We start from the raw sequence: 20,860 nt of genomic DNA, 5'->3' as shown, positions 1-20,860 counted from the left end.
TCAGAATGGGTTTTATTTGCCATGAAAGTTTGCACAGACAAGGAATTTGCTTTGGTAGGAAGGTGCATACATTAAACATATAGGAATCTTACATTTAAATATGAGGACTAACTATTTCTAAGGGTGCATAACTAGCAGTAACTAAGTGGAATTAGAATAAATAGGAAAGGTGATGCACTCGAAGTTTATTTAACAGATTAACATAAAAAAACGGATTCTGCCGAGATTGATAACCTTTTAATTTGAACCAAGTGTGTTGGAAGAGGGAAACCTCTCAATAATCGATCTACACAGTTTTGCCCCATTACCATATGGCCTGACTCCCCTGTCCCGTCTTGCTTAATTGCCCTGCAGGTGTCGCTGTCGAGGCATTTTTGTCCGAATATCAATAATCGATAAAAATAAATAAAAGTGTTTTTGTGATGGCTATAATAATAAATAATGTATATTCTGTGAGGTAGTTGCTGGTAGTTAACACTAGTTTATTAGATGATTAGGTAGAATGACGAGACACTGTCTTGGTTGAGAAACACAATTGTTTGCCCCACTTTCAAGTGCGACAATTGACAAGTGACTCGCGCATGCCTTCCCGCCATTCCGACCTAAACTACTGCAATTAGTTGAGTAGGTAGTTGTAATGCTAATCACAAACTTACTTATAGATAAGGTTTTGTATAATTTTGAACCGTTATAATGGAGATTAACAAATGTACATCCGTCAATCTTGACAAGCTTATCGACAATTTCACTCAACTTGAACAGGTAGGGTTGGTCAAATGTATTTAGCTAACGCTATTTATTCACAGCTGAGCCTAGTGAGTTTAGCCTAACTGAATCAATCCTTTCATGTAATTTTTTTTGTTTAATAGACAATTACAGAACTCAAGGGTAGGAACAACATCCTAGAGATTAAGCTAGACGAGGCCGACAGAGTTCTGAAATTCGCAATGACCAAAGAAATGTTTTTAATTGAAGGTGAGTGGTCTGATGAGGTAGGTTTAACAGGTAGCTTAGGCTATTTGTTAATTCAACAGGTCATTTGCACAACCTTGTTTTTTTGGTAGGTCAATGTCAGAATTCATTCTTCTGAAAGTAGTAGGCGTACAGTATGTAAATATTTAAGAACACATAGGCCTTTGTGTCTCTCAATTGGTAATGTGTTGCGTGTACAACAAAAACAAACATTTAGTTTCTTCTTTTTGACATAAACTTTCAGACCCAAGAATGCAGGGACACATATATATGTAGGCCTATTAAATATTGTGGTTATGATATGTTACTGTTTCAGAGAGAGATGGGATGCTTAACACAGTCAGGGGACTCCAGCAGACTGTGCAGCAGCAGTGTGACCTCAGAGGTAGAGCTCACCGTCTTTCCTTCCTTCCTTCCTTCCTTCCTTCCTTCCTTTTTCAAAAGTTTGAGTAGCACTCCTTTTCCCCCCACTCTGTAACCAATAGGACTATGAGTTTCAGTTGTTGATTTGCATATCTGTTTCAAAGACTTGGTGTGATCGAGTCTGTCTTACACAGCATGATTGAAGTATCCCTTATATTGTGGGTTTATTGGAGCCTGCTCAAGTGGGACATTAAAATGCCTTTCTTGCAGTGGAGAACGAAAAGCTGAAAAGCAGGCTGGCAGACCTGATCAGACAGCATGAGAGGACAGTGGAGGTGAGGACAGCAGAGGGACTGGCTTCGCGTCTTGGTTTCGTGTCGCACCCTTATTTCGTGCGGTTCCTTTTGTTGTCGTTGTTTTACATGGGCTACTGGGGCTTTTATCGACTGTAAACGTGCACGCTCGTTGGAAATGGGGAGTTGAAGTGACCGCCCCCCGGTGGCTGTGTTGGGGAACAGGAGCGTGAGGCTGAGGTGAGGAGCCTGGTGGCTGAGAGGGGAGTCGTGGCAGAGGCTCAGCAGAGGGAGCTGGAGACTGTGCGACAGCAGTGTTGGAGCGAGGTGGAGAGGGTTCGCAGTGAGACACGCAGCCAACGTGAGCGCCTGTATGACACCAAGGCAGACCTAAGCCTAACCCTCTTGCCCAAACGACTGGAGCATTATTGATAGCCATGGCGAAAAGGGATTCGAACTTCTCGTCCTGCAGTCAAAGCTCTACTGCTGTCTGACATACAGTCAAACATAAAACATGGCCGACGTGAGCTATTTTGAAAACGTGACCTATAAATAAGATTCGATATTGGTGGATATAATTGATGGCAGATGTATGAAAAACACACTTTTTATTTGAGTTTGGCTGCAGTGTTATACCTTATTGTTGTGGTGGACAGTGGAGGCTAAAGAGGCAGAGTTGAGAGAGCTTCTGGGAAGGAAGGAGGGGGAGGTGGAGGACATGAGGCAGAGACTCCGAGACAAGGAGCGGGAAAGGCAGAGTGAAATGCTAAAACTGCAAATGGAGGTAAGCCCTGCACACTGAGCTGAGCAGGACATGTTTACAGTAAAACAGACAAGAAATATGTGTATGTGTGTTTTATGTGGACATATAAACGTAACATGCTACAATTTCAAAGATTTTAACGAGTGTAATTTCATAAGGAAGGATGATCGATGAAACCACTTATCCCTGTTGCATTAATATTAGCATGTATATATCAGTATAGCACTGTGATGCATGGGGATGAGCCGGTACCTTACTGTGTCTGAGGGGGGCGTAGAGGTTTGACTGACGGGTGAATCTGTGCTGATAGTTTGGAGCTGAGATGGCCCGGGTTCAGAGCACGTCTCAGAGGAGTCAGCAGCCTCCTCAGGGCTCCGGCCTGCAGGCACAGAACATCTTCAAACGGGTAAGGAGGCACCAGAGATGCCACCTCACTGCCTCCACCCTCACCCACCTCCACGCCCCCCGGCCATACAGCCCCACCACCTCACCCTCTACCGGTCACATCACCTGTCCACATCGGGGTCATTTCAGACCACAAGTGTCGATCCTTGTTAGGATTCCTCCGTTCCTTCCATATGCGCTTTTTTTGTTTGTCACTTTGGATTCGTTTTTTTAAGTCGGCTAAATTAATCAAAGTAGAATGTATATGTGAGGTGGCAGGGAAGCAGTGCATGTAAAAAAACAAGGGGATTTCAGTAGCGCGTGTGCCCTACTTTTTGATCTCTTTATTGTCTTGCTGTATTACTTGTCTGAGTGCATGTGCGAGACTGTGGATTAGCTGTGTGTTTGTGTCGGCAGAAGCTGCATTTCCTCCAGGAGGAGAAAAACAGGGAGATTGAGTCCCTGCGTCAGAGAATCAAGGAATTGGAACAGCAGCATGCCAGCGGACACTACGACTCACGTCTGAAGAGGAAGAAGACCTAGTGGTCCCTCTCACCAAGCTTCTTACCGGCCAGACATGAAGAAGACCTAGTGGTCCCTCTCACCAAGCTTCTCACCAGCCAGACATCTGCAAGCTATTTAGCAGAATTTGGCTTTTTGACACTAAAGGTGTTCCAATTGCGCATGGGCACCGTAACTGCAGTTCTGTTTGTCTTAATGCAATAGAGCATGTTCTAAAAGTTGTTTTCTATTGTGTCCTGATTTCATTCCTGGGTAAATAAACTGTCCGTTGAAAGGAACAGGAATTACAGATGGGGCTGTGCTGGGAAAAACATCATGGTCAATATGTAGTTTATACAGGTGACAGAGGAGCCCATACATACAGACATACATACATACATACATACATACATACATACATACATACATACATACATACATACATACATACATACATACATACATACATACACACACAACAGTATCACATATACAAAGTGCAGAGAGATATAGATTAGATAGAGAAAGAAAATGGACAGATATCAGAACAGATGGATCCATCCAGGTGTCCAGAGAGGGCCTATACAAACAAGCATGCATGAGCCCTACACACATGTAAACACAGGCGCTGGGAGCCTTTAATCCAATCAGCACGGACACTTGGTCCCTGCACGCTGGCTGAAGACCACATGGGGAGAGGAGAGGAGAGAGAGGACACAGGCTGCGTCATGTCCCTGGCAGGCTGTCCCTTTCATGGAATTAAATCAGGGCTTCACTGGCAATGCCTATTAGCTGGTGCCGTTAACGACCCTATGAAGAAGGTTCTTTTGACTGTTGTCTGTTTCCTTGATAGCTGCACATCACAGGCCATTGTCAAATGTGTCCTGTGATTAAGTGACTTTGCCTGTGTGTTAAGTATGAGCATTTTCTGAATCGTATTGTGTGACTGTGCTAGTGTGCGTTACGTTGTGCGACTGAATGTATGTTAATTTCATTGTGACTTTGCATGTGAGTGTTGAGTTTGTGCATGTCTTTGAATTGCATTGTGTGACTTTGCATTTGTGTGCATTACATTGTTTGACTTTGCATACACATGTAAGTAACATTGTGTGAATTTGCATGCACAGTATGTGTGACATCACGTTCCTGCAGACAGCGACCTTCCAATGCCACCTCCATCTCACCAGGTCCTCTCACCTGAAGACCAAGGTTTGCAGGGTGAGAACGCTTTTCTAGGGATTTCCATAGTTAACTGTAATCTCTTCATCTGTGGTGTGCCATACTTACAAAGGGCCACAGCTAATCTCATCCACTTAAACCTGTTGCGTAACACGATCCCAAGCTTTCAGTCAGTCATAAAGTCAATCCTCCCTTGCACGAAAGAACCGCTTGTTCAGATGCAGAGAATGCTAACTAACTGGTCTGTAACTATAACAACAGAGTCAAACATGAGAGCAGAGGTCTGTATGATTCACGACCAAACATTGCTTTTGATATAGGACCATTTAATCTTCTTCCAAGACATCCGACTACTGTAGTAACTTGAAGGGATTGGTACACACATAAATAAAGGGATTAGAGGACATGACACTAGTATGTCCTCAGTTCAGGGGGATGGGAGGTGGATGGAGGGGGGGATGACGACAGAGTGAGAGGCAGAGGAGGGAGGAGCGTCTCCGTGTGTGTCTTGCTGCAGTCGGATCTCCTTCACCACAGGCCAGGCAGACGTTACCAGACAGCTCACCGAGGGAGCCCAGCCTCTCACAAAGAGCCCGACTGGGCAGGCTCACGCCCCAGACACACCGACGCCGCTATCTGGGACAACCGGAGCCTTTTGAATCCAATGGAGTTAGGTGTGGGTCGGACAGCCTCCGGTGGGGATTGAGGAGGTTTGTGCACTCTTTGTCCATCGCCCACCGGATCGTTACCATGGCTGTTGTATTGGGATTATCACAGGCAAAGACACTTAGAAACGAATAGTCATGATGGAAGAATTGACCCATAACTTAAACTTAATGGGTAAGTACTGAAACATGTATTCCGCTTACGGTCCTCCTGACTTAAAAAATAATGGTCAAAATAATATTAAAACGCTTGAGGAGTTCAGCTTTAAACTATTGAACCTGTGTCTATGTATCTATGATTTGATTCATTATTGTTCCATTAAAATCTTGTTGAGAAGAAATGCCTTTGTTTTTGTAAGATCTCATTTGTTGAGATCTTATTTAGTGTCCTGTTGACCAAGTGGCCGCATGTGCTCACGATGTTTGTTGTTTACAGTTCGCAGCCCGTTCCCGATCACATCATCAGTCGCCGGCAGGTGGTAGACGATGCCACGGGGCGATTACCAGGTGACGGTGGCCAAGGCCCCACGTCCCAGCATCTACAGCCTGGACGACAGCTCCGTGGCTGGGCCGGAGGAGGAGAAGGCCGAGCAGGGGGCCGACAACAGCCCCAGGGATGCCGGCCCCAGGCTCACCCCGCTGGAGCGTCTCACCAAGAGGATGTGCAGCGACGAGAAGACGACGAAGGAGCTGGTGACGGGCCGCAGGGTGGGCTTCTACAAGCTGCACGGCGAGATCGGCTGCGGATCGTTCTCCCGCGTCAAACTGGCCTGCCACGCGCTCACCAAAGGTGAGGGGGGAAGAGGGAGGGAAGGGCGGGTGGGTGGGTGGGTGGGTGGGTGGGTGGGAGGAGGAGGTGATAGGAGGGGAGGTTGAGAGGAGGGAAGGGTGGGTGGGTGGGAGGAGGAGGTGATAGGAGGGGAGGTTGAGAGGAGGGAAGAAGTCAGGGTGAACAGAGTTCCAACCAAACACTGCAAAAACTGAAACTCTCTCTCTCTCCTCGCTGTCCTCTCTCCTCCCTCCTCCATTCTAGACAAGGTGGCCATCAAGGTGCTGGAGAAGACCCGTCTGGACGTCCAGGCCAACAGGCTGATGGCCAGGGAGATCACCAGTATGGAGAGCCTGCAGCACCCCAACGTGTTGAGGCTGTACGAGGTGCTGGAGACACACAGCCGTCTCTACCTGGTCCTGGAGTTCGCCGGCGGGGGGGATCTGCACACGCGCATCAGCAACGAGGGAAAGATGTCCGACAACCAGAGCAAAATTGCCTTTGGGCAGATCCTGTCTGCCATCAAACACATGGTGAGGATAGAGCAAGGGAATGTATTTGATCAGGGTCCGATTGTTTTTTTTACAAAACTTTATCATGCAAGGCAACTTGACCTATTCTATACGGTAATACTAGATCATTTGTCTTGAATTTCACATGACACATTAAACTAGTTTCTGCAGGTTAGAATTATGCAAAACAAGGGTCTTCTAGCAATAACTGTATGATTATAAACCAGAATAAATAGCCTATAACAACACAAAATAAAGCACAACCAGTAGATGTACCTAAACAACGTTTATATGTGGCTAAAGTTTCCCATATTTCTGCACTTTCAGCACGAAAACAACATCATCCACCGAGACCTGAAGGCAGAGAACGTCCTGTTCACCTGCAGCTCTTGTATAAAGGTGGCCGACTTTGGCTTCAGCACGCAGGTCTCCAACCACAACGTCTCCCTGGACACCTTCTGCGGCTCCCCCCCCTACGCTGCCCCGGAGCTCTTCAAGGACGAGAACTACAAAGGCCCCCTGGTGGACATCTGGGCCATGGGCGTCCTGCTCTTCTTCATGGTCACCGGCACCATGCCCTTCAAGGCTGAGACCATTGGCAAGCTGCGCCTCAGCGTCCTGGCAGGAGCCTTCACCATCCCGCCCTGGGTGCCCGGCCCGTGCCAGCGCCTCATCAAGGGAATAATGAAACCCTTGCCCCAGGACCGCTACGCGGTGGATCAGATGCTGGGCTGCGATTGGCTGCTGCCGGTGGAGTTCCCGTGGTCGGTGGTGCCTCCGGTGCCGCCCAGCCCCCTGCGCCTCCTGGAGGAGGAGGAGGAGCTGGAGGAGGAGGAGGAGGAGGTGAAGGTTATCATGGAGGAACTGGGGGTCACCCTAGAGCACATACGTAACAATCAGACGCTGGGATGCCGAAGCCCCATCACCGGGGTTTACCGGATCCTTCTCCACAACGCCCAGAAGAGGCGGGGCTCCGAGACGTTGCCCGTGGTCAGGGGTGTGGTCAGGGACCCTCGGAGGGAGGGGCTAAGGGCCTACCGGGGGCTCAGACACACCTCCAAGTTCTGTGTCCTCTCCTGAGAGATTGTTGTTTACGAACCTGTGTGCTTTCCTTGAGAACGTTCTGTTTTCAAAAATTTCTAAACCTTTCATGATTGCACTTTATAGCTTTAGGATTTGTAGTTCTCTGAAATAATTCAGGGGGTCTTCGGATCATGTTATGACAAATTGTTGGCTCACAGACAACAAAAGAGTTGTAGCCTATTTATCTTGAATATAGTTCAAGATATAGCCTATTTATCTTGAATATAGTTTACATGTTTTTCTTTAATATAGAATATCAAATGTTTGTAAAACATAAAGGTGTGAAAAGTGCCTGTGAAGACTTAAGACCAGAAATATGAAAGTGTTGTTTTATCTTGTTTTATTCAAAATCAAAACTGAAAGTAGACATCTTAACATGTAATTTTCGATCCTGATTTGGCACATTGAGTATAACACCAGCAATCAGTTTCTTTGCATCAAACCTCGACTGTTACATTTCTACTTTTTCTATTAAGAAAAGAGTTTTGCAAACGTTTTGCACGGTGTTAGGCCTATATATTTGTTCACCGTAGTTAGTTTTATACAAGTGGACTTGTAAAATAGGCTACACACTATTACAAATAAAGTGATCTAAACCAGTCGCAAATGATTTGACGTGATGTTTGATAAAACCCTGAATCAAGTTTGCAAGTGTACGTGGAAAGTTGTTTGGACACTGCCGTGCTGCAAATCCTGTATGGAAAGTGTAGGCCTACTCGCTCCGCCCTGCAATCTCGGCCGGACTTGTAAACAATAGACCACAGCAGCTGGCGCAGTACCAGATGACAGCCAGGCCCCTCCTCAACCCACAAGACCATCCCTCCCCTAGGCCCAAATTACAGGCCACTCCACTCAGCTCCTCCCCGTCCGACCCCCACCTGCAGAAAGCGGCAGATGGTGCAGCGTGGCTAGGGAGACATCTGCCGTTCGGACAATGAAGCTTCTGTGCGGACCGCTGGATGTGACAGCCGAGCGCGCGCTGCTATTGTGTCCGCCGTATACATATGCAGATCAGCACCGAGAGGAGGGAGGGACGGCAGACTGTTGACTGGAGGGGCAACAGCGAGCAGATGACAGACTTTTGTGCCTGGTATCCAAATTTCCTAGAGTACAACTTTAGTCATACTTACATAACCCCTCCCCCCCCCCCCCCCACCATCTGCGCAGTAGCCTACAAACAATTTTCCTCAACTAGCGTATAGGCTATACTTTCCATAAGCGTGTGCAAAAATCACATGACACAAACATAGATGTAATTTGTTTTATTAAGTTGTTAGTTTTCTTCTCAAATAACATTTCCAGTGAAACATTCAGAGAATTTGTCATTTTACGTAGTATTTTCTTGTCTTTTTTTTAAAACATTTATATTGGATATATGTAATGTTAAGCTCAAAATAACGTAACATTTAACTTTAACATAGGCCTATTCAAATGTTCTGAAGTGAAACCTTCAGAGCATTGATAAAAGTTTTTTTTTATTATTATTAGTGTTGTCATTATTAAATTTCTAAAGTGAAACCTTTAGAGAATTAAGACAATTCTGGAAAGTGGGAAATATTTCGCTGGCAGCAACGGTGTTAGTGTTGCTCAGCAAGAAGACATTTTAAAAAGTCCCTTTTTAAAAACGCTTCTTTCTCAGCACCGCTTCATCTCCTACTGCGCGTGCTTCAACGTGCGACTCTCGCTCTGTGGACCACAGGATGCAGAACTCGCTTCTCCTTTCTCTCCAAACCTCATCCGCACAAAGAATGAGGGTCCTTTTGTCGCTCTCGTGGCATACCTGACCTCATTCACATAAAGAATGAGAGTCACCTTGGCATGGACGGTACAAGAGACGACAGATCGCGGGGGCCCCTCGGGCCGGCCACGCGCTGCCTGGATTGGAATTCTCCTCAGGAGGATCCAGGGATGAGAAAACAGGGTCATCCTGTAGAGTAGGATGAGTATTTCCTTGTAGAACGGTTATTCAGCATCTCAGAAGAGAAGTGTAAAAGGTCCCAGTTCAGCGGCCAGGCAGGGTGATCTCAGGAACCCAGTCGTTCAGGCTGCGGCTCTCCTCACAGAACCGGTGCAGCTTCTCCAGAGCCGGGTCCTCCCAAGCACCATCAGCTGGGTTCTGTTCGACAAGAGGGAAGGGAACATTAGTCACATGGAACCACAGGCTTTACTATTAGACTGGACTGCAAACGGTTGTGGTTGAATAGGCTTGTATGGGTTGGGGTACATACCGTGATTAGGACGCAGTGAGCATCTTCCAGTTGACCAGACTTGTCACCGACAATCTCAGCCAGGCGGTCCATGTCGCTCACTCTGACGATGCTGATGTCGTTGTCGAAGCAGAACGACTGGATGAGGGTGAAGTGGATCTGGAGAGCGATGTCACACTCAAACTCCTCGTCGGTGGCCAGGACGCAGAACGACACACTGTCTGGGTCACTGCAAATAAATGAAGCATTATTAGTACAAATCCAATAACTTTAAAAAAAAAAACTCGACAACAAATGATCTTCAACCACAGTCCGTAATCTCAACATTTCAGAAAAATCGTACTTACACATTCATAACTTTAGCAGATTCATAGACACCAACGGTCAGGCAGTCGCTGTCTTTAGCGGAAACCAATGTTTCTTCCAAGGCTTTGCCGGTGCACTGGGCACGCTCGGTTGGCTTCTGGGTCAGAACTTCCTCAAGAGTCATGATGATGATGCAGGATAGTCCACAAAGGGAGATTGAGAAGATAAGAAGGTTGTGATGTCGGAAAGTAAGTCCGAAATGCAGTGTCAATGCAGTGACTGTGCGGCGTATTTATACTCTATAGCTCGTGGCCCCTATGAATAGGGAGCGCTCTCATTGGCTGAGCTGAAATGGAGCATTGGTATGCTAATGCTATTGTAGTAGTCACTCTCGGCTCGTGGCAGATTGATAGGGGTCATTGAGGCATGTCTTTTTCTGAGTCAGGCATGCTCCCCAAATCAAAATAATGAATATCGGTTTTATATCAAATGTGTTTCGGTTCATGTTTCCACTGGTCTCCCTTTTCTTTTGAAATTCTATTCAAATGAACCAAATTGGGTTATTGCGTCTTTTTTATATTGTTTTATGCAGTTGTAAATCCAACTAACTAAAACATAAATGTTTGAATGCCTGGCAGGACATCATTGCAATATTTTAAAAGAGTTGCTGTCAATTGACATGTTCTAGCCCGCAGAAGAATTTAGATTTTTGCATTTGATTTTAAACCCGTCATCTTGTAGGATGAATCGCGTATAGAAATAGGCATAGCCTATTTAGCTTCTACGTTCTATTCTGGAAGATGAAAGTGAAGTGGCTTAACAATAAGTTAGCGAAAGTAAAGTGCGCAGAAGGTGCCCCATCCCCCCGTTTGTAAAAGGCAGGTGGAGGACGGCCATCTGTGGAGCCTGGCAAAAAAACGGCCCCTATTGTGCGAGCAGAAACTCCTATTTTCACGGTCTCCATACAAATGCAAATGTCAGCGCGTGCCAGGACGCTGTGCGTGCAGCACAAGCTGCACTGCTGGTCTCTGCTGAGCACGTGATTACCGTCAGCTGTCCGAGATCCAGAGCGTGGTTTTATTTATTTACCTCGCCTTGCCCACATGGTATATGGTTTGCTTACGCTGCTGTTTCAAATGTTCACTTTCTTACGTTTGGTATGACAATTCCTGCACAGACACACACAATCTTACTGCAAAAGATAAAGTTGTATTCTAGTGTAGAGGCTAGTCAACTACTGCCGTGACCATTAGCCTATACAATAGATATTTCAGCCAAGACTAAAACATAAAAATCGTTAAAAGCATAACAATTTTTGCAATATTGCATCTCTTAGGCTACTTTTCTTATGTTGGATAGCCTAAATATATTGGTGCAGTTTCCTTTGCACCTTTTACATGTGATCGTGTTTAGATGCAATTAGAGGCAGTTTGGCCTGCTGCTGTTTTGTAATGTCAGATGGGGGAGATAGCATGGCGGTGATTGATGCAACACTATTGTTCTGTGGATAGCAGAGTAGCAGATGGAGGACTGTCGCTATGAGGACCCTCCTTCCCTCCTCTGTAGCCCCGTCCGACCCCGACCCCGAGGCGCGACGCGCTATTGTCCGCAAGTCTTTACATTCGCTGGACGAAAAAGTCTGTTGTCTGAGTTTTTATCTAATTTAAATGCGAATAGAGCAAGCGGATGGTCGAAACTCATGACTAAGAGTCTCTAATACAAATAGTCTTATCTCTTAACAAGAACAAGTGTTTTGCTGCAGCACAAGGTTGTTAATTTAAATGTGTTTGGGTTTTAAACAAAGGCTGTTTAGAAAGTTGTTGTTTTGATTAAACAGGTTTCTTTGGCTACAAAACAAACAAAATGGAAAGGCAAGAGGCATTTACGATAGTTAGGGAACTATTTCTGGGTCTTTCATTACTCACTTTCTGATTAGATCTTCATGATTAGTTTTGCTGAATGTAGAAACGCAGCCCATATCAAACAACAGTAATCATATACATAGAGGCTAGTAGCCTCACTCTTGCAGCTAATTTTACTGACTGATAAAGTTTAAGACCAAAGTTCTTGAATCTAAGATTGATTTATTCAGCTGATAGTGACTCAAAGGCGAGGATATTTTTAGATGGATGCAGCAGGGCAGGCGCGTGCAAGTCGATATCAGTGCATTGTTCTGGCAACACATCTGCCGGACCGGGGCCCCTGCCCAGCGCGTGACAGGTGTTGCTAAACTCGGGCTGCTCGGATGACAAGCTGCACATTAACCCAGAGCCTGCTGTTCTTTGTGTTAATGCAAAGTAGCTCAAAGCTTAGCACAACTTATACCCTCTTAATCATTGAGAGCTGTACACTGAAATATATTTTCATTATCACGGATAGTTTGATTTTGTAGCATTTACTTTTCTGTATCCTCTTAAACTTATACTGATCATCAAAAATGTTAAAATAAGACAAATGTGAAGACTTCTTAATGAACTTCAGTCTAGTATTTTGATTAATGTTGAATGTGGCGAAAATAAGTTTTACCGGTCTATTCTTAAGCTAAGCAAGATGCAGGCCTATCATTATCAACAACTTTAATGATCATTGCATCAACAAGCCATGCTTATTTCTCCACAAAGGCTTGAAAACAAACTATATAAATCCACATAATAAGTATTCCTGCAGTAAAGTTGCAGTGCAGCGCCAGCGGACATAGGTCGCTGCAGGTGCCAACGTTATCATGCAGCAGAAGTTTCTTTGTGACCCTTCACCTTCCCCGGGGGACAGATGGGATCTCGTTGCTATGGAGAGAAAAGCAGGCAAGTCCAGATGCCACCCGCCCGAAGTTAGATTCATTCTGTATGTAAAACAGTGGCGCGTGCCTCATGCGACATATAGATCAAATAAAAACTTTGGCATACAGTTGCCTATTATAGTCAGAAAAGTTATAAAGAATGTTTATGGATTTACACTGCAAATGTTTTGCAGTCTATTGATGTAACCATGTCATCTAAAAACATGTATAGTCTGATAAATTAGTCTGTCCCAAAAAGTATAAGCTATGGTTTGGGCCTCAAAATCCAAGCAAACCTTTTAACGTGCAGTAGGATATCTCAGTTTTTGTTTGTAAATGATTAGATCACAGTAAGCTATAGGCAGTGTAGCTAATAGCCTACGCTACAAGCTAAATGTGTGGTAGAGAGATCATTAATTCCACGCCCAAATAACTTTTCCGAAACGAGTGAGGGCATTGTGTTTGGCGATTGACTAATTTCAGTAAGTTCAGAGGATCGGATGAAGGTCAAAGAGTTTCGCATTTAATCAATTCAATCGAAACTGCCCCTATCTTTTCAGCAGAAGTTGTCTCTATAGGCACGCGCCATCTAAGGGGAGGTCGGTCGGGCATTGTCTCCAAGCAGCCAATCACAGAACGCGCGTGTGCCGGCGCCGGGGTCCTCTGTATAAATACTGGCAGTTTCTCAGAATCAGCACAAACACTCCTCTGTTAAATCTCTATCAACATCTCTGACTAAGCTTATAGCTTCTAAACTAACTTCGACATGCAGACTGCTGGAAAATCCCTGAAAGAGGCTTTGAACTGTGCTCAGAGCGAGGATCGACTCACTGTTGGTGTCTATGAGAGTGCCAAAATAATGACTGAGTAAGTATTTAATTTCTGTGAATTGTGCTTCATAATCAGTTTCATTTCATATTTAGCTGTGTTGTCATGTTTTCCCAACATTGGTTAAATTCACAAGGAACTAGTGACTAACAAAAGTTCTCCCTTTTTCCTGCAGTGACCCAGACAGTGTGTCGTTCTGCGTCCTGGCCACCGACGAGGAGTTTGAGTGTGACATCGCTCTCCAGATCCACTTCACCCTCATCCAGTCGTTCTGCTTCGACAACGACATCAGCATCGTCAGAGTGAGCGACATGGACCGCCTGGTTGAGATTGTCGGTGACAAGTCTGGTCAACTGGAAGATGCTCACTGCGTCCTAATCACGGTATGTACCCCAACCCATACAAGCCTATTCAACCACAACCGTTTTGCAGTCCAGTCTAATAGTAAAGCCTGTGGTTCCATGTGACTAATGTTCCCTTCCCTCTTGTCGAACAGAACCCAGCTGATGGTGCTTGGGAGGACCTGGCTCTGGAGAAGCTGCACCGGTTCTGTGAGGAGAGCCGCAGCCTGAACGACTGGGTTCCTGAGATCACCCTGCCTGGCCGCTGAACTGGGACCTTTTCCACTTCTCTTCTGAGATGCTGAATAACCGTTCTACTAGGAAATACTCATCCTACTCTACAGGATGACCCTGTTTTCTCATCCCTGGATCCTCCTGAGGAGAATTCCAATCCAGGCAGCGCGTGGCCGGCCCGAGGGGCCCCCGCGATCTGTCGTCTCTTGTACCGTCCATGCCAAGGTGACTCTCATTCTTTATGTGAATGAGGTCAGGTATGCCACGAGAGCGACAAAAGGACCCTCATTCTTTGTGCGGATGAGGTTTGGAGAGAAAGGAGAAGCGAGTTCTGCATCCTGTGGTCCACAGAGCGAGAGTCGCACGTTGAAGCACGCGCAGTAGGAGATGAAGCGGTGCTGAGAAAGAAGCGTTTTTAAAAAGGGACTTTTTAAAATGTCTTCTTGCTGAGCAACACTAACACCGTTGCTGCCAGCGAAATATTTCCCACTTTCCAGAATGGTCTTAATTCTCTAAAGGTTTCACTTTAGATAATTTGAATCTGTCAAAACGTAAAAAAAAAAAAAAAAAAGAAACAAAGTAAATCACTGTTCTCTAAAGGTTTCACTTTAGAACATTTGAATGCATCTAAAAAAGAAAAAAACATTGAATACATTTTTCTTCAGAGATGATTAGTTATCATGACAAAGAAAAAGAAAAAAGTATATATATAAATCTACCGTGTCGTTGAATGAAATTGATTATTTTTTGATATTACAAATAAACTCTTGAACATAAAATGTTGTTGATGGAATGTTTTGTTCTACCTTCAGTGTGTACTTGTTTATACTTGACACAATCATACACACACACACACACACATGGACAGGGAGGGAGGGAGGGGGGGAGGGAGGGAGAGAGGGAGGGGGGAGGAAGGGAGGGGGGAGGGAGGGAGGGAGGGAGGGAGGGAGGGAGGGAGGGAGGGAGGGAGGGAGGGAGGGAGGGAGGGAGGGAGGGAGGGAGGGAGGGAGGGGGAGAGGAATGGAGAGCCATCCCACCTGGAGCTGCTTCTGTGTTCTATCACAGTGTGTGCACAGCTTCACCTCATCCTCGTTGTCATGTAAACCAAAGTGGGTCGTTGGGACAACCGCCAAGCCTCCTGTCTGCTGCGTACAGTCATGGCCATAAGTTTTGGCAATGACAAATTGTTGTGTTTTGCAAAGTTTGCTGGTTCAGTATTTGAGGAAAATGTTTTCACATGTTTCTATAGAATACTGGAATCACAATAAGGCACATTTCATATTTTTTTAAGCTTTTTTGGGGCGAACATTTTCAATATATGCAAATAGTCTCCACTTTTACAGCAGTCAATCTGCTCTTAAAACCCAATCAGAACGATAGGGTGATTTCACTTGGATAGAACTAGTTAACACTTTCCCCTGTGCTGATGATATAACTTACTGAAATTATGTTAGCAGTCATGCTAATCAAGGTCCAGCAAGCTTTCCAAACACAAAATGTATGTCGCTCCCAATCCTTTTGGCCACAGCTGTATATCAGGAGGACTGTGACGCACACACTGCCTCTGTGTGTTCACCACCAGAATACAATCCATCTGCTCATTCAGGCCCATAAGGCTATACCTACACTACACAGGCTCAGCTATACCTACACTACACAGGCTCAGCTATACCTACACTACACAGGCTCAGCTATACCTACACTACACAGGCTCAGCTATACCTACACTACACAGGCTCAGCTATACCTACACTACACAGGCTCAGCTATACCTACACTACACAGGCTCAGCTATACCTACACTACACAGGCTCAGCTATACCTACACTACACAGGCTCAGCTATACCTACACTACACAGGCTCAGCTATACCTACACTACACAGGCTCAGCTATACCTACACTACACAGGCTCAGCTATACCTACACTACACAGGCTCAGCTATACCTACACTACACAGGCTCAGCTATACCTACACTCACATAACCTGCGAAAACACCGGATTTTGTGACGTCATTCTCCATCCCACCTGGTCAGAGTCAACAGGTGTGGAGTATCTAACTTGCTTGACGAGACGTCCACAAGAGCAGAGCTGTTCTGGCAACCAGGCTTAGATTTATTAAAAAATCTTCACTTCATGAATGGGTTTGACTGAAGCTGTGACTGAACAGTTATTTACCAACTAAACATCTTCAGACCAGGGTGTTGAACTGGACCATTCTTGAAGTTGAAGGCGGATTTATCCAAACACAAGAAAATTGAACAAAAAGTTTGATGGTGGTCTATTCCTCCCCCTGCCACACGCCAGCTCTGCATGGCCTTTCATTCGAAATTCAGAACTTTCCGGAGGCTTTTGTTTCCGTAGAAACCCCCTCAGACCCAGCTCTGCTCAGCATGTTGCATGTCACTGCTGAAGTATTGTGGCTGATGTAGTAGTCAACAGCTGCCCTTAGTCCCACACGTCTCAACTCTGACCCCCCCCCCACCACCCCCCCGAACACACACTTATCACCATACACATGCCCACATGCTCGCACGCACACACACTCTTTCATCACCATACAGACGCGCACACACACGTACTACACACACGTCACAATGCACACACACACACGGGCCACATCAACACACACAGACATTCACAGACACACATGCACACACACATATAATGTACATACTCATATCCACACACACACACATACGTAAGCACATGCACACACACATTCAGCCCATGCCCCATCTGACCTCCACATCAGCTGCCTTTGCTGAGCTTCCAAACCCAGCTCCTACAACTAGAGTCAGTACCCCAGCTAAACCCAGCCACCCCAGCCCCCTGCCCCTCCGCCCCCCCCCCCTCTCCAGCTAAACCCAGCCACCCCGGCCCCCCAGCTCTAGAGCCCCCCGCCCCCCCCCCTCCCCTCCCCAGCTAGACCCAGACCCCTCCAACCGTGGTGTGTTTAATTAGAGCCTGAGTGCAGAGTGGGTCAGCGTGCAGCCTGCTCCTTTGTTCCCCATCAGACAGTGAGTGGCTGTGGACCACGAGCCCACTCAAACCCCCTTACGACCTCCGCAACCCTGCACACCCTCCTCCCTAAGTCTGCCCGGCAACCGGGCCACAAACTCCCTCGCTCCATCTGCTGCCCCGCATAATAAGGGGAAGGAGAGAGGGAGGAGGAGGAGAGAGGGAGGAGGATAGAGGGAGGAGGAGGACAGAGGGAGGAGGATAGAGGGAGGAGGAGGAGAGAGGGGAGGAGGATAGAGGGAGGAGGAGGACAGAGGGAGGAGGATAGAGGGAGGAGGAGGAGAGAGGGGAGGAAGAGAGAGGGAACAGGAGGATAGAGGGAGGAGGAGGATAGAGGGGGAGGAGGAGAGAGGGAGGAGGAGGATAGAGGGAGGAGGATAGCGGGAGAGGAGGAGAGAGGGAGGAGGAGGACAGAGGGAGGAGGGAGGAGGATACAGGGAGGAGGAGGATAGAGGGAGGAGGATAGAGGGAGGAGGGAGGAGGATAGCGGGAGAGGAGGAGAGAGGGAGGAGGATAGAGGGAGGAGGAGGAGAAAGGGGAGGAGGACAGAGGGAGGAGGGAGGAGGATAGAGGGAGGAGGAGGATAGAGGGAGGAGGAGAGGCCTGTGCCTGGCACAAGCCAGCTCTCATTCATCCATTCAAGCCCCTAGGGTTTCACTGATCCCCATTCAGAGGCGGTACAATGGGAGCATGCAGGAGCTGGGTGCTGGGGTTGAGCAGGAGGGAGGGATGTGAGAACACCAAGGAGGGTTCACCAGATATGTCCCATGATGCAACAGAGCAGGGCTTCATCTCTACAGGCGGTACAGCTGCTCAGATAAGCAACGTGTCCGTACAGGAGCGTGTCTGTGTGTGGGAGGGTGCGTACAGGGGTGTGTGTAAATATGTGCAGTAGTGTGTCTACATGCATGTGTGTGTGTGTTTATGCATGCAGGGACTTTGTATATCTGCATGTGTGTGTGTGTGTATGTGTGCAGGACAGGTGTGTGTGTATATGCACCTGTACAAGCAGTGTGAATATGTCTTAGGGTCCGCAAGAATAGGGTGGTGCCTTTAGAGGCCTGGGTCACAATATTTCATTATCTATGCCCCTCCATGGCCCCTGTCTCAACCCATTTTATAAGAGCTCTGTTGCGGCCACATGGCCCTGCTCAAGTGTCTGTTCAGCACCCCTCCCACTCCCCCTCAACTGGGGGTAGCTGGGGGTCCCTGGAGAAGCAGCAGATGGTGCTAAGAGGAGGACATGGTTGGGTGTGTGTGTGTGTGTGTGTGTGTTGAGGGGTGCATGATTGGAGCCCTGTTGCCCAGGCTACAGCCATCGGAATCCCTGCCAGCCAAGCCCAGCGGTGACCGGTTCTTGGACCGCAGCCGTTGCCGTGGGGAAGATAATTAAAGGATTTAATTTGTCCAATTAAACAGCGAACGAGCGTCTAATTTTCTCTTCAGACAGTAAACAGGTGTGTCTCTATTGTTGACATTCACACAGTGTTCATGTCGGTTGGCACATAGTAGTTGCTACAGCTTCACTGCCACAGCTACATGCGAGCAGTCTGCTCACTAATGTGTGTGTGTGTGTGTTATAGGGGGTGTTGTCCTCTCGTCTAGCCAGACTATGCTAATATCTCTCATTAGCATCAACCTGCTGTTGGGCTCTACCAGATCAAGGCTCACTGTCAGGACCCTAACTGATAAGAAATATGTAAATACACACAAACACACATGCACACACATGCACTTGAACGAACACGCACATGCAGGTACACATGCACACAGACACACACAGAGACACACAGAGACACACTCCACGCTCCGCCCCTTCTCCATCATCAGCTGTTGTGCTGTGATGCTAATCATCAATGATGATGTTATCAGTTCAGTCACCACACCAGGATCAACATGACCGCTGACAGGTTTTAGATCTCGTGTCATTCCTCTGTATACACACACACACACACACACACACACACATAAACACAACAGCGATGGAAGGGATTTAGTAACGTCTCATTCAGAACCATGCCCGTCTGATCCTTCTGCTGTACTTTTTACATTTTGTTGCTTTTTGTACGTCGCGTTCGGATAAAAACGTCTGCCAAATGATTAAAAGATGATGTATGTTAATGTGTTATCTGATGTTTACAGGGTTCTCTGCTATCCTGAATGGCTGCAGGGCGCGGTGTGTGTGTGTGTGTGTGTGTGCGTAAGGTTGGATCCTCACACAATCACGCTCAGCTAAGAGGAGGAGACTCTCAGACAGGTGGCGGCCATCTTTGGTGCGTCTTGTAACTATAACGTTATTCCTTCGTCAGACGCTTTGATCCAAAGTTACGTACAGCACCGGGGCTGGGGGGGGTCAGCGTCATTTGAACCTGTGCAGTGAGCATGGTTAAGAGTGCGTGTGTTCGTGACGAAGCTGTGTTGACGCCTGTATTTTGCAGACTGCCAGGCTCTGTCGTGAGTGCTTGTGTTGCCGTGGAGACGGGTGTTGACACATGCTGCAAACTGTTACCAAAACATGCCTTTCTGCCTGACAAAGAGGCCCCCACACACACACAGCGCCCACACACACACACACACATTAGAGCATGTGTGTGTCTACTGAAAGAAGGGATGGGTGTGTTTGTAGGGGTGTTTGTGTATGTGGGCCTACATGTGTGTGCGTGTGTGTAGGGGTGTGTTGAGGCCATAGAGGCTAAGCTTGTCAGCTGAGCTTGTCACTGAGTGCGGTCTGTGTCAGCAGGCTACACCAGGGCCCCGAGGGCCCATGAGAGGCCCTCGTCTGGAGGGACTGCACGTGTGTGCATGTGTGCGTTTTTGTGGTTCGGTAAGTTTGTGTGCATGTGTGTGTATGCGAGTGAGTGTCTGTGTGCATGTGTGTGTGTGTGTGTGTGTGCGTGCATGTGAGTGAAAGTGCGTGTGCATGGGTGTGTGTGTGTGTGCACATATATGCGTGTGGATGAGAGTGTGAGTGGCAGTGCGCATTGAGTGTGTGTTCAGGAGTCCAAGAGCAGTTCAGATGGCTCAATGTGGTCGTGTGGACACAGCTACCCTCCCCTACCCCCCAAAACAAAAGTCGGACAAAAGCAGCAGCCAGCACTTACACCCTTGTCACTGAGCGAGTGAGAGGGGTGGGGGGGTAGGGGGGGTTAAGGAGTGGCACCGTACAAAGGTGCACCCTGGCCCCCCCATCCCAACCCTCCTCCTTTATTGAGGTCCTGAAAGAAAGGCCCAGTGCAGAGCAGCTGGCTGGGCTGGGCGACATTTGAGACGATCCTTTTCACTAACACAAAGTCTGGAGCAGGGAGTGTGTGTGTGTGTGTGTGGGGGGGGGCTGGAGGGCGGTTAGGGGTAGATGAGGGCAGGGTGAGGTTGTATAAAGAGGATGATGGAGGGGGGCAGGGGGGATGGGAGGGGGCTGTATACAAAACGAAAGGCACACTTTGCTAGGACGACGTTGACCAGACAGGGGTCCATCAGCTGGAGAGGGGAGAGACAGGGGAGAGAGAGGGGAGAGTGAGGGGAGAGAGAAGGCAGAGAGAGGGGAAAGAGAGGGGAGAGAGAGAAGAGAGAGAGGGCAGAGAGAGGGGAGAGAGAGGGAGAGAGGGAAGAGAGAGAGGGGAGAGTGAGGGGAGAGAGAGGGCAGAGAGAGGGGAAAGAGAGGG

At 47.3% G+C, this 20,860-nt stretch overlaps 4 protein-coding genes across 4 annotated transcripts; 3 read left to right on the top strand and 1 right to left on the bottom strand.

Moving 5' to 3' along the window:
* The first annotated feature begins 441 nt into the window (after window positions 1-441).
* ccdc152 (coiled-coil domain containing 152) lies at window positions 442-3,593 on the top strand. Its single transcript, XM_084687436.1, has 8 exons — window positions 442-762; window positions 870-975; window positions 1,289-1,357; window positions 1,606-1,670; window positions 1,854-1,989; window positions 2,285-2,412; window positions 2,702-2,797; window positions 3,193-3,593. The coding sequence occupies exons 1-8, from the start codon at window positions 694-696 to the stop codon at window positions 3,316-3,318; spliced, it is 795 nt and encodes a 264-aa protein (XP_084543562.1). The 5' UTR covers window positions 442-693; the 3' UTR covers window positions 3,319-3,593.
* Window positions 3,594-5,606: 2,013 nt separating this feature from the next.
* nim1kb (NIM1 serine/threonine protein kinase) lies at window positions 5,607-7,481 on the top strand. Its single transcript, XM_084687454.1, has 3 exons — window positions 5,607-5,910; window positions 6,154-6,422; window positions 6,729-7,481. The coding sequence occupies exons 1-3, from the start codon at window positions 5,607-5,609 to the stop codon at window positions 7,479-7,481; spliced, it is 1,326 nt and encodes a 441-aa protein (XP_084543580.1).
* A 1,281-nt stretch (window positions 7,482-8,762) lies between these two features.
* Window positions 8,763-10,727, bottom strand: LOC146236903 (growth arrest and DNA damage-inducible protein GADD45 gamma-like). The gene is made up of 3 exons (XM_084686735.1): window positions 10,039-10,727; window positions 9,713-9,920; window positions 8,763-9,600 (listed from the first exon to the last, which is right to left on the bottom strand). The coding sequence occupies exons 1-3, from the start codon at window positions 10,179-10,181 to the stop codon at window positions 9,487-9,489; spliced, it is 465 nt and encodes a 154-aa protein (XP_084542861.1). The 5' UTR covers window positions 10,182-10,727; the 3' UTR covers window positions 8,763-9,486.
* A 2,679-nt stretch (window positions 10,728-13,406) lies between these two features.
* On the top strand, window positions 13,407-14,635 carry LOC146236902 (growth arrest and DNA damage-inducible protein GADD45 gamma-like). Its single transcript, XM_084686787.1, has 3 exons — window positions 13,407-13,640; window positions 13,777-13,984; window positions 14,098-14,635. Exons 1-3 carry the CDS (start codon window positions 13,540-13,542, stop codon window positions 14,209-14,211), a joined length of 423 nt encoding a protein of 140 aa, XP_084542913.1. The 5' UTR covers window positions 13,407-13,539; the 3' UTR covers window positions 14,212-14,635.
* The last annotated feature ends 6,225 nt before the right edge of the window (window positions 14,636-20,860 follow it).

The sequence above is a fragment of the Hypomesus nipponensis genome, chromosome 22 (assembly GCF_054491055.1).
Source record: "Hypomesus nipponensis isolate SF chromosome 22, ASM5449105v1, whole genome shotgun sequence".
Classification (NCBI taxonomy): Eukaryota; Metazoa; Chordata; class Actinopteri; order Osmeriformes; family Osmeridae; genus Hypomesus; species Hypomesus nipponensis.
This window is presented reverse-complemented; position numbering and strand designations above follow the sequence as displayed.